This window comes from Natator depressus, chromosome 17 (assembly GCF_965152275.1).
Source record: "Natator depressus isolate rNatDep1 chromosome 17, rNatDep2.hap1, whole genome shotgun sequence".
NCBI classification, from domain to species: domain Eukaryota; kingdom Metazoa; phylum Chordata; order Testudines; family Cheloniidae; genus Natator; species Natator depressus.
In genome coordinates, this window is record NC_134250.1 from 2,664,578 (window position 1) to 2,676,601 (window position 12,024).

Here is a 12,024-nt window from a genome sequence, read left to right on the forward strand (position 1 = left end):
ATAAAAATTCCTTCCCTTCAACAGCAAGGTATGTACAGTCCTTCACTGCAAATGCTACAGTAGTTGCCAAAAAGGCTGGAGTTGTAGAGTTTATGATCTTGTCCTCATTCTACTATCATTTCAGAGATTACCTCTTCAAGTGCACAGACAATTCCGAGGTCATTAGCACCTTTGCCTATGGAGAGCCTCACATTGCAGTTCCACTCCGTGAGCCAACAGGACGGGCCTTTGGGGTGTTTGATCTCAGCCCTGCACATTACCAGGGGTTACCACCTCATGAGCACAAAGACCTGCAGATAATGCTGAAGACGGCCCAGGCAGCTTGCTCCGAGATACTGAAAGAGTCTTCAGGGGAAACAGACCCAATCTATGTCCTAGGTACTGTGCGTGCAGGGCCAGTACGGTTTCTTTGGCTGATATTAGGAATCTCAGTAAAATTAAAGCCAAGACAGCACTCAGACAAGTACAAAAATGCAAATAAAAACATACTTCAGTCATTTAAACCAAGTTTAAGTGAACCCCAAATCTCAGCAGACTCTGGGGAAAACAGCAAGGGAGGAAGAATGTTTCAGAGGCTCCGGCCCAGCTCCTCACAGATATTTATTCGTATTGAGTTAGGTGGATCTAACTACCTTTGAGGGTCTGGGCCTGTGTGTTCTTCAGGGTCGTTCAGAATGGAACCCAGATCATGAGCTTTGCCTCCCTTCCCCTGATCCATATACATTTTGAAAACACTGACAGACTCCTGGGCTGTTCGTAAACAGACCATTTGTGAATACTATCTGTATTAGAACTGGAAGGGAAAGTTAATCATAAGGAGGGCAGACCCCTGCATTCAAACCTTACGTCTTCAGTAGCAGGTCTTTCTGAGCCTCTTCTTGAAAGGTTGGCTTGTGATTCCAGTTGCAGAGCACGTTGCGGATTCGAGGCGCGCACAGATTCTCTTCCATCGGCTTATGCTGCAGGACTTGCGTGAGTGTATCCAGAAACTCGATCCCGAGTCCTTTGCCGACATAAAGCGCTACGCAGAGCCTCCAGCCATGGTGCATAACATACTAAAGGGTGTGCTGCTTCTTTTCTACCCAGAGTGGGTAGGTTCGGAGAAGATTGCGAAATGGAGTCATTGTGTACTGGTGAGATATCAAGTTCTTGAGCCACTCTCTGTTTAGGCAAACAACCCAAAAAGACACAATGGGACTTGTTCAAGGGTGATATGAGAAAGAAATATGCTCCTGGAGATATGAGCAGTGGGGAGGCAGTGGGCCTAAGGGGTTAACAGGCCAGATTTCATAAAGAGTGGAGAATGGAAAAGAGTGGAGAATCTATATATCTATATATCACTATGAATCTATAAGATATATCTATGCCTAAGTAGTAGATAAACAAGGAGAAAATATCCATTTCTTACCAAGTTCCATGAACGAACAGAAACATTAATTTACCATGAATATCTTTAAAATGTAATATGGAATGTGATTTGCTATAAAACTTCAACAGATTCTACAAAAAAAAAATCTGATTTCAGTGTGCCTTCTGCCCTCCTTTGTACTCCTTGTCACAGCCCTCTTCCCTCTGTTTCTTTCCAGTTCCTCATATTCCAGTCCCTTGTCATAACCAACCGGCAATTTAGACTTCCTTGTTTGTTTCAATATTAATAAAGTCCCATAGTAAACATAATTCAAGAAGATAAATTACAAGCCTGGACAGCAGAACTGGGAATGATGATTTCTGTTTCTACAGGGTTTTAGAGAGGTGTTATATATAGCAAAGGTGTCAGTGTAAAATACAAATCTAATGTATATCTCTCAGTCTAAATAAACACTCACAGAGAATACGGTTGAATAAACAGATATAGCATTACAGTCAATTTACTATTATATTGGAAGGAAATTTTATCATATTAAAACCACTGGAAGACTTATAGGTCCCCTCATCCCTTTGCTCCTCGTACCTCACTCGCCTGCCCTCCCGCACTTCAATTTTTCAGTCTTCCCAGCCTCCTGCCATCATACCTCCACTCCCTTCTGCCTCTCCATCTCCATCAGTGTTCCCACAACCTTCCCACCAGTTTGGCTTGACTACCTTTAGTAACTTTGTAACCTTTTACTGTTTTTCCTGACCACCCTGTGATTCTATTCTTTGCATTGCAGAAACTTGATGGTGATTTGATTCAAAAGATTTGCTGCTTTGACCCAACTGCCACGAATGGGCAGGTTCAGACGGGGCTGCTGGCTAACTCTATCAAAGGTATATATCAAAAACGAATTCTGGGGTCACATGCTGCATCTAAGTATTGTCTCAATGAACTCTCAGCTGCATTTTTGGTCCCCCAACTATTTAAACTACAGACAAAGCATTCTAAACTTCTGTGGAATCTTTTTTGATGAATAAGAAAGATAGCCCTGCTAAGTATAATATCAAAACTCACAGCCTCAAGAGATGGCAGCCGATCGGCTTTGAAATGGGTTCCGTCACCACATGTCGGAGAACAAAAGTTACTTTGATGAGTAAACTCTTTTTCTATACATTTCAGGCTGCTCTGACTTATACCAGGGACCTGACCCAGGTCAGAACAGCCCCAGGATTGGGGGACCACAAAATGGCTAATCACCATCTTTGTAAACAACAGCCCACAGATGCACCAAGTGCTTGTTGGTTGCAAGTAAGGATCTGGGCCTCAGTCCGTCTCTCTCTCTCTCTCTCTCTCCTCATGAGGATGAGCTTTCCAGGGTGATAGGACGTGGAAGAGGCTGTTATAATTCTGAACATTTATAACAGGAACACGCAGGTTTCCTATTGACTTGTGTTTAGATTTTCACAACAACATGTTTTTATATTACGCGCCCCCCCGCCCCAAATACTCTTTCATTTGTTTAAAGAACAAACTGTCCTTTGCTGAGTTGATGCTAGATGGAGGGTCTGTTAAAATCAGATGAGTGGTTGGCACTCACTAATTAAACTTGGCTTATTTATTGATACTACCTTGACACGTACCTTTTTATAGATGTAGCCTAGGCATGAACAGTAAACATTTAACCAGGCCTGGCTCCTTCCCTTCTGGTATTAAACTAATTTATTGCAGCAACAAGAGCAGCCCCAGGCAGCCCCTCTTTCCCCACAATTCAAGCCCTGGATGTAGATGGAGAGAATATAGTTCTACATTTGTAAAAGACAAGCTGCTGCTATTCTACAAAGGAACAGTTACGTGGCATGTAACCTATTCTGGGACTCAAACCAATTAGGATTTAGGAACTGAGGAGACAAATCAGTGGTCTAAATGCAAATACCACTGACAGTCATATGTATCAATTTCAAAATGTATTACAACATTCACATAGATACATGTTCCTGTGTTTTCCTCACATGCGCCACACACCTGTACTGTAATATAATATGAAGCACTTAACTGCCTACACCATGTACCAGTAAAGCAACAGAAGGTGGTAAAATAAAACTTCTCCGTGGTATATACATCAGAATTAGTCCAGGTCCCTTTAATGCTGTGCACCTACTAGTTACCTTTAATTGGTACATATCAAAATAGCTGAAAAGGGCAACTAAACTTCAACCTCAGAATCTGAACATGGAAAAAACACTTTGCTTTTCTCATCTTTACTAGCATTTTAATATCAAATGTCTAGTATTAAAGCCTAGCACAGCACCCAGCACAAATCCTATCACAATACAAGTAAACAGTAAAAGATGGAATTGATTTATACATAATTGATTTATTAAGTTGAAACCTCCCATTACAACAAACCAGATTACAGAGTAACAGCTGTCACGTTTAATTACATTTTTTTATTAAAGCAGAAGCTATAAAACATACAACTAGTCCATAAAAAATAAAATCAGGGTGCCATGGAAGAGACTTTCTGAAAGCATCTAACTGATTTCTTTATGGATTCATACGGACGTTCTAGAGGAACTTCCACACCCTTATTTAAAATCAGTACAACCAGTTAATCTGTTTCAGAGCAGGATGAACTAAAACAAGTCAGGACAAAATTCGACCAATGTCTGCCTTCTAAAGCAACCTGATGAACAGCGAGGACACATCTGATCTCCCTCACAACTTAGGTCAAGGTAGTCATTATTTTTTGTCAAGGTCCAAGTTTCTTGGTCAAAGGCCAGACTCCAGAGAAAATAATAATAATAATAATAAGTAAATAAAAAGATTTTGGGGTCTGTTCAAAAGCATCTGGCAGTCCAGATTTGGTCCACAGTCCACCTATTGACTACCCCTGACTTACATGCAGCAGAGATTTGTATAACTCGCCAAAGTGACCACGAACAGAAATAAAAGGACAGGACTATAGGACAAAGAACTGGAAGGGACCTCCGGGGTCATCAAGTCCAGTCCCCTGCTATTGCAGGCAATCCAGGACAGCAGTAATTATCCCTGGTTGGTACATAATTCAGATTTCACAAATGGAAAATAATTAGGAAGAATCATGGCATCAAGTTGAAAGAATGTATGCATACTAACAATTCCACAAGAACTAAATAGCACTGGGAAGGAAAGGATCTTGTCTGGCTCATCCCAGCTTGAATCACTGAGGATGTGGCAGACAGGCTTAAAAGGCAGCAAACATGTCTGAGAACAAAACTGTGCTATAGAGACTAACTAGGTTATAGCATGGCGTGGGTAGCATGGGTCTCAGAAAAAAATAAACGCTGCTCAGAGAAACCAGGCTAGACTGTGTTGGCTACAACCACATCTAAACATGATGGTAGCTTCTATAGCTCATTTATGATCTTAGTGAGAGTTGAGCCAGAGAGAATAAGTCACCTTCCTACAGCTCCTCCAAGAACAACTATCAAAGGAATTTAATATATAATATCAAATATTTGTATTTACCCTTTAACAGGTCTTTCTACCTGCCTCTGCCATACTGTGTTATTACCTTGTCTTTGGGTCAATGCACAGTTGGATGCATGCACAACACACAAGTATATTATTTTCTTTGGTTCAACCATGCACATGTTAAAAGGACCTTTTAAAACTCAATGGGCCAAGTTCAGCTCAGGTGAAACTCGGATGATTTGCCCTACTGAACCCAGACCTGAATTTTCCAGCACATTTAAAGGGCTGATTCGTTCCAACCATCCAAACTGAAAGACATGCAAACACATCTAACAGCACAAGAATAAACTTTGCTGTCTAATCGTCAAACAAGGTGAGTGAGGTATCTTTTATTGGACCAACATTTGTTGGTGAGAGAGACAAAGAAGAGCTCTTTGTGACTCAAAAGCTTGTCTCTTTCACCAGCAGAAGTTGGTCCAATAAAAGATATGACCTCACCCACCTTGTCTCTCTCATATCCTGGGATGGAGGAGGCTACAACTACACTGCACAGAATAGTCAGACAGTAACGCCAGAGGGTTTGTTTGCTCCCAGCAGGTGTCAGCATTCTAACATACCAATCGTGAATGCTGCTTGTCTCATTTTAAAAAATCTATAGCATTTGTAAACCAAATTCAATGGACTGAAAAGGCAAATTACTACCTTATAAACAGCCATGGATTAATATTCCATGGCTGTTTATAAAGTAGTAATTTGCCTTTGTTTCTATTGCAGAAAAGCTATGTTGGGCAATCAAATATGCAGCAGTGGAGGATGGTTACTAATTCTCATCCAGCTAGAAAGTATGGTTGTAGTTCAAGTCTTAAAGTAGGAACTTCCTGGGGCAGTTTGACTCTTGGGATGCTCACTTTGGATTTCTTCTGTAAGTGAAAAACTCTAGGTCATGATTCTGCATCAGAATCTGCTAGTATGGGACCCCTGAGCTTGTGCAATAGTCCACTAACTTTTGGACTCCACATGGGTACAGGGATCTATGCTAGCGGGTCATGCTAGAGCACTGGCCCTAGTTTTGAAATGGACTTCTGTTGTGATTTTGTTTGTTTTAGGTATACCTAGAGAAGAGGTGTGGAAGCATAACTCAGTTCCAGCTGAACACCTGTACAACTGGGCACTTACCTGTCTAACGCTAATAGAGCTCACAAAGGAACTACAGCATACACAAGATTCACCTTTAGCATCTCTGACTCCAAGACCCAGTCTGATTGCATATAAGTCAACAGAAGTTTTGCTGTCCTCTAACCCTAGTGATTCTATTATTTAATGTTACTTTTAAATGTTTGGCTTTATGTTTGCTATTCATAGCTAATAAACATAAGTTGCTTACCAGGTGTAGAAAATCATTAGGAATATCTAAGTAATTTATTTAGAAATGTTAAAAGGAACAATTCTGATAACATAGGTGGGTCACTCTAAACTCAAGAGACTTTACTGAAGAGAATACTATTCGGTTTTCATTTAATTCTGACGAGAAGAGGATTAAGCAAGAGGGAAAATATAACTTGTATGTCTAGCACATTACATGATTCATAAACGATAACAGAAAAAGCCCTTCCGAATTGAATTGTGTATTTAGCAAAGATTCATTTTCCTAGTGACATTTTCAAAGTCACTTTAAGCCTAGAAAGGATTATTGAAGAGCATGCTTTCAGTTCTCCCAATGGGCAGTATACTTATTCTGGAAAATCCCTCTAGTTTTAACGTGACAGGAGTTTTCTTATTGGGTTAAAGCTTGTTTACAGCAAACTTTACTGCTCTGTTGCAAGATTCCATCTTTGCAATAAAGTATCTTTTGGCAGAATCAGTTTTTTAATAAAATGTTGGGAAATTAAACTTCTTTTTCTTTATTTAGTTGACAAAGTGCGATGTCTACCAAATACTTTCTAATTTGAGATTGCAGGTTGCTTTTAACCTCCCCATATAAAATGATGGTGATTATCTGATAGCTGCTTCTAACTGGCAAGTGGGTTTCATATTTTTGTTGGGGGAAAGGCTTTTCAGGTCACTTACAGTGATATTTCTAGGAACAATGTCTTTACAGATATTATACTGATAGCCACAAGCACTTGTCCCTTCGGAAGATGCTCACAAACAATTCATTGTGAATACAAATTACTTACTAAGCTTTATGAATGGAACAAAAAAGGTAGGGTGCTTAGAGATTACATGGTTTGTTTCAGTGAGTCAAAGTAGCACACCAGGGCTTTGTCTAGTTCAGGGTCCCCACCTGGCAGGGGCGATACCAGGATCAGGAAGGTGGTTTTCCCAGGGCGGGGCTCACCCATTGCCCTGCGGGTGCGCTGACCCCGGCGATTTCCCCAAAGGCGGGAAACTCGACTGCATCATTTGTGGTAGTGGTGTGCGCTTTTGTTTCACCTTTCCAGGTAACTGACCCCACCGAAGCGCCCAGCTACAGGTGCCGGCTCTGCACTGGCGCCTGCTGGCAGCCTGCGGGCACCAAAGGTCCGGAGCGCGCCCGCGGGGCGGGAGGAGGCCGCAGGCCCAGGCCCTTCACTAGGGGAGAGATGACCAGGTGACAGAAGCTGGGAGCCCGGCACTTGCGGGTGCCCGCGCTGCCCTAGGTGAAGCATCGCTTGGGGAGAGCCGGTGGCCCGCCGCCTCACACCAGGAGTCCTGCGTTGCCGAGCGATCCGTGCGCCCCCCAAACAGCATCTCGCCGCGTTTTACTGCGCCGGCCGGCCCGTTTCCGTCCCCCGGAGCCGCGGGTTCAGGGCCCTAACCCCCCGTACGCCCCGAGCCGCGCCCGCCCTGCGGCGGGGCAGGGAAACGCCCCCAAGGGCGAGCGCCCCTTTGGCGCGGGGGGCGGCGAGGGAGACCCGTTTTGCATCGCTCGAAGCGGCTTCCCCCTGTCCGCAGCGGGGATAAAATGCCCCCCCCGCGCCGCCGCTCACGGGCCCCCGCGTTCACCGGCAGGGACCCTCGGGCGCGCCCCGTCTGAGCCCGGCCGAGCTTCCCGCCGCACCCCGGCGGGCTGAATGCCTCCTGCCCCCCCGCGCGCGGATATCGGCCCCCCCCGGCCGTCTGCCCCCCCCCCGCGCGCGCGCGCGCGAATATCAGCCCCCCCCGTCCCCGCCGTCCGTCTGCGGCGCGAGGCGGGACCAGCGCCGAGCGGGAGGCGGCGGTGCCCGGATGCAGCAGCGCAGCGCGCCCGACCCCAAGATGGCGGCGCCGAGCAAGCAGTGAGCGGGGCCCGGGCGCGTCGGGGGGCCCCGTGAGAGACTCTGGGGAGGGGAGAAGTGCCTGGGGGGCTCAGGGGGTGACGGCGTGGGGGAGGGCAGTGGAGGACTGCGGGGAGAGGCCCATGGGGGCTTGGGAGGTGATGGGGCTGAGGGGGTGGTGCGAAGGGGGAGGGTAGTGAAGGGGAGGTTGGGGAGAGACCCCCATGGGGGCCTGGGAGGTGATGGGGCTGAGGGGGTGGTGCCATGGGGGAGGGCAGTGGGGGAGAGGCCCCTGGGGGCATGGGGGACATGATGCTATGGGGGAGGGCAGTGAAGGGGAGGTTGGGGGAGAGGCCCTGGGTGGGAGGCCCATGAGGTCAAAGGGAATGGGGTTGAGATGAGGGGACATGAGGGCCAGTTGGGGGGATGGTGGCATTGGGGGAATGACAATGTGGGGGAGTGGTTTTGGGGATATAGGGTCCTGTGTGTGGTAGGCTGAGAGGATAGGGCCCCAGGGGGACATGAAGGGGGGTCACCAGGGCCTGGGATTGGCGGGAAGTCTGGGGTCCTGTTGGGGAAGGAGATAGGGTGATACTGTTGGGAGCAGGGGGTGGGTGGGATGGTGAGAGTAGATGAGGACATGGGGCAGATGCTGGGGATGTGGGGCAGCTCTTGAAAACACCACCTGTGGGCAGTGGGGTTACTCACGTGGGCCCCTGCAAAACAGTGTGGAGGATCAAGGCATGCTCAGAAACAATCTTCACCTGGGGCTGTATGATAAGTAGAAGACTTACAAATCACTTCGTTTTGTTTTATTCAGTCTGGGCTCTAGGGTCTCAGGGCTGCAACTTTGGAGAGGGCAAACATTGCAAGGGAATGTATGTTTGTTTTAAAAGCAACTGTTTATCCTGGAAGCTTCTTGCACCAAAGTAATAGAAATATATCATTTGGTCTAGAGCTAGTAAAAGTTTGTTTTTCCCAAATCTAATTTTGGGGTCAAATTTGTTATTGTTTACTTCCTGTACAACTCACAAAGCCTTTCCAAACAGGAAAGAAGACATGTTCCCTGCCCCTAGGAGCTCTCAGGCCTGGTCTACACTTAAAAATTAGATCAACCTAGCTACATCACTCAAGGCAGATAGCCTGTCTCCCTACCCACCTCTACTGCACTCATCACCTTCCAGTAGTGCCTTAAGTGGCATGACTAACATCTGTCACATGTAGTTCCTTCTCTCTCATCCTGCTGGGGGCAGGGAGGGGAATTGTGTGTGCAATGGAGTGTTTTGTATTGGTGTGTTTTTTGTTTTTAATGTACCTGTTGTTCTGTGTGTATATACAAGAGGGCCAGTCAAAGAGTGGAAGTGGTGAGGTTTGGGATTGTCCTTAGTTCCTGTGAGAGTTTGTTCCACAGTCCAGTACCAGCCCCCTGAGAAAGCTCTTGTTTCTTGCACCGTAGAGTTCATTTGTGCATGGGAGCAGAGTTGTCAACTACAGACTTAATTCTGGATCTTCAGGTCCTGGTGTACTTCTGCAGTACAAGTAATAAATAATAATAGGTGATCTTTTAGATGGCCTGGGCCCAAGCCTCTGCATGCCTTGAAAATAGTATTGAGACCTTGAACTTGACTTGATATTCTATAGCAGTGGCTCTCAACCTTTCCAGACTACTGTACCCCTTTCAGGAGTCTGATTTGTCCTGCATACCTCCAAGTTTCACCTTACTTAAAAACTACTTGCTTACAAAATCAGACCTAAAAATACAAAAGTCTCTCAGCACACTATTACTGAAAAATGGCTGACTTTCTCATTTTTACCATATAATTATAAAATAAAACAATTGGAATATAAATATTGTACTTACATTTCAGTGTATAGTATATAGAGCAGTATAAACAAGTCATTGTACGATATTTTAGTTTGTACTGACTTTGCTAGCGCTTTTTATGTAGCATGTTGTAAAACTAGGCAAACATGTAGATGAGTTGATGTACGTCCTGAAAGACCGCTGTGTACCCTGAGGGTACGCGTACCCTTGGTTAAGAACCACTTTTCTACAGGAACCCTCTGTAGGGAGCAGCTACAGGTTTGATGTGCTCACAGTATCCTGTGTTGGTGAGAGAATGTTGCTGCATGTTTCGTACTAACAAACCCCTCCCAAAAGAGTAGAACTAATCTCTTAAGAAAGACAAATGTTTATTTGTAGGCTTGGCAGAATTTGGTTGTGTTTTTTTTATAATTTCAATGAATAATATCGATTTTATTTTTAAATATTTTTTCAATTTTTATCAATTTAAATTTTCACAGTTGCGTAAAATTATGGGACATTAGATAACGGGAGGCAGACAATAATTATTTAATGACAGTAGATGTTGAGATTAAAAAAGTTAAAACATTATAACCATTAAAACACAAATTGTTAATATCACATCAAAATATACAAAGTAAATATCCTTAAATCAAACTCAAGTAAGAAAAATGCTGCTTGTGAATTTATTAATCTGTTCATTTTGATTATTGGTGGAAATTATTTTTCGAGGTGTGCGTGTGTATGAGATTATGCCCGTGTTTAATCCTTTGCAGAATAAAGAGCCCGAACTAGTTTCTTCTTATGGTAGAAATGGGCTTTCAGGAGGGATTTAAGTGAGAAGGTACTGGCTTTGTGGACCAGCTCTGGAGGGGCATTGACTGGAGAGTGGGTGGCATAGGAAAAAGCTTAAAGACTGCTGTAGGAGAAGCGTATGAATGGGTGACAAAGTCGGCTACATTGTACCAAATGTCCTAAATTATGCCCAATAACTGTGGCACTGATGCTGATTTTGCTAGTGTGCTATTTTCTGTTTTTAAAATTGGGTGGTTGTTTTCTTTGTCTTGGAATATAATACATATATTACCGTATTATTGTCAATAATACTAAAAGGGTGATTTCTAACCTTTTTCTCCAGATATGGGCTTATTTTGCCCAAGAAAGCATTGCAGAAAACTCTGATGTTGAAGAAACATTCAGTCTTCGCAGATGACTCTGATGAGGAGGTTAGTTATCAATAATTTTCTCCACAGTAACATTGAAATGTACATTTCATTCTGCTGCTTTTCAGTACGTTAAATGGAGGATTACTTTGAGCTGAATATCGATTGGGAACATTTTATGGGCAGATGCCTTCTAATAACAAAATAAGTCCAAATTCAATATACATTTCATTTCCAAAAATGCCTTTTTGAGTAGCATGATCTAGTGGTGAAAGCAAAGATCTGGGCCTGGGGAGCTCTGAGTTCTTTCCTTGATTCTGCCACTAATTTGTGGGATCTTGAGCAAAGTACTTAACTTCTCTGTAGGCAAATGGTTCTTTGAAATAGATTTTTGCTATTCTGGAACTGTTATGTCCAGAACTCAAAAGACCTTTAACAGCTCATTTCTTCAGCTTGTCTCTATAATTAAAATAAGTCTACACTAATGCTTCTAAAAGTGTGTAGTCTGGGGTATTTCTGAAGAACATGGTGCAGTTTAAAGTTCAGAGTTCTGTACTGTTTTTAAGGGGTACATTTTGTTTTAGGTATTTTTGAAATACAAATCAGTGCTCTAATAGCCTGATCAAACTTCATTTGAAGTCCTGTCTGAATCTTAATGAAAACAGTGCAAAATTAACCCTGATGTGTATGAAAACTCTTTTATTTTAACACAATAGGTAAGAAATAGTCAGAGTTGTGCACTTGAGAGTTGTCTGGTTATGCCATGCGCATTTGAAGTTACTTTATATAGTGTGAAAAGGAGTATAATTTATCGCAGGTTTATCACTTGTGAGTTATGAGTCTATACAGGTAAAATTACGCTATATCCCTATGTTTGTAGCTCTTTCTGACATGTTCTATTCCATAGACTTGTTTGGTGGCTGGGTGAGCAAGTTGAACATATTATTCATGTGGACAAAATAAAAGATGAAATGTCTCGTAAGTCTCAGGAACAGAATGAAGTAACTGCACTAG

General features: G+C 43.6%; 2 protein-coding genes and 1 non-coding gene across 3 annotated transcripts in view; all 3 read left to right on the forward strand.

Annotated features, from left to right (window-relative positions):
* EFCAB5 (EF-hand calcium binding domain 5) overlaps positions 1-6,686 on the forward strand; it is a 53,736-nt gene extending 47,050 nt beyond the window's left edge. Inside the window, exons 18-21 of the mRNA XM_074974651.1 lie at positions 125-378; positions 904-1,133; positions 2,151-2,247; positions 5,914-6,686. Coding sequence (XP_074830752.1) covers positions 125-378; positions 904-1,133; positions 2,151-2,247; positions 5,914-6,128 — 796 coding nt within the window. The 3' untranslated portion in view covers positions 6,129-6,686. The remainder of the gene's footprint in view (positions 1-124; positions 379-903; positions 1,134-2,150; positions 2,248-5,913) is intronic.
* A 397-nt stretch (positions 6,687-7,083) lies between these two features.
* LOC142000630 (U1 spliceosomal RNA) lies at positions 7,084-7,243 on the forward strand. Its single transcript, XR_012642283.1, has one exon. It is a non-coding gene; the product is annotated as a U1 spliceosomal RNA (small nuclear RNA).
* Positions 7,244-7,996: 753 nt separating this feature from the next.
* The window catches only part of NSRP1 (nuclear speckle splicing regulatory protein 1), a 31,229-nt gene continuing 27,201 nt past the window's right edge, over positions 7,997-12,024 (forward strand). Inside the window, exons 1-2 of the mRNA XM_074974990.1 lie at positions 7,997-8,064; positions 10,986-11,073. Coding sequence (XP_074831091.1) covers positions 8,015-8,064; positions 10,986-11,073 — 138 coding nt within the window. The 5' untranslated portion in view covers positions 7,997-8,014. The remainder of the gene's footprint in view (positions 8,065-10,985; positions 11,074-12,024) is intronic.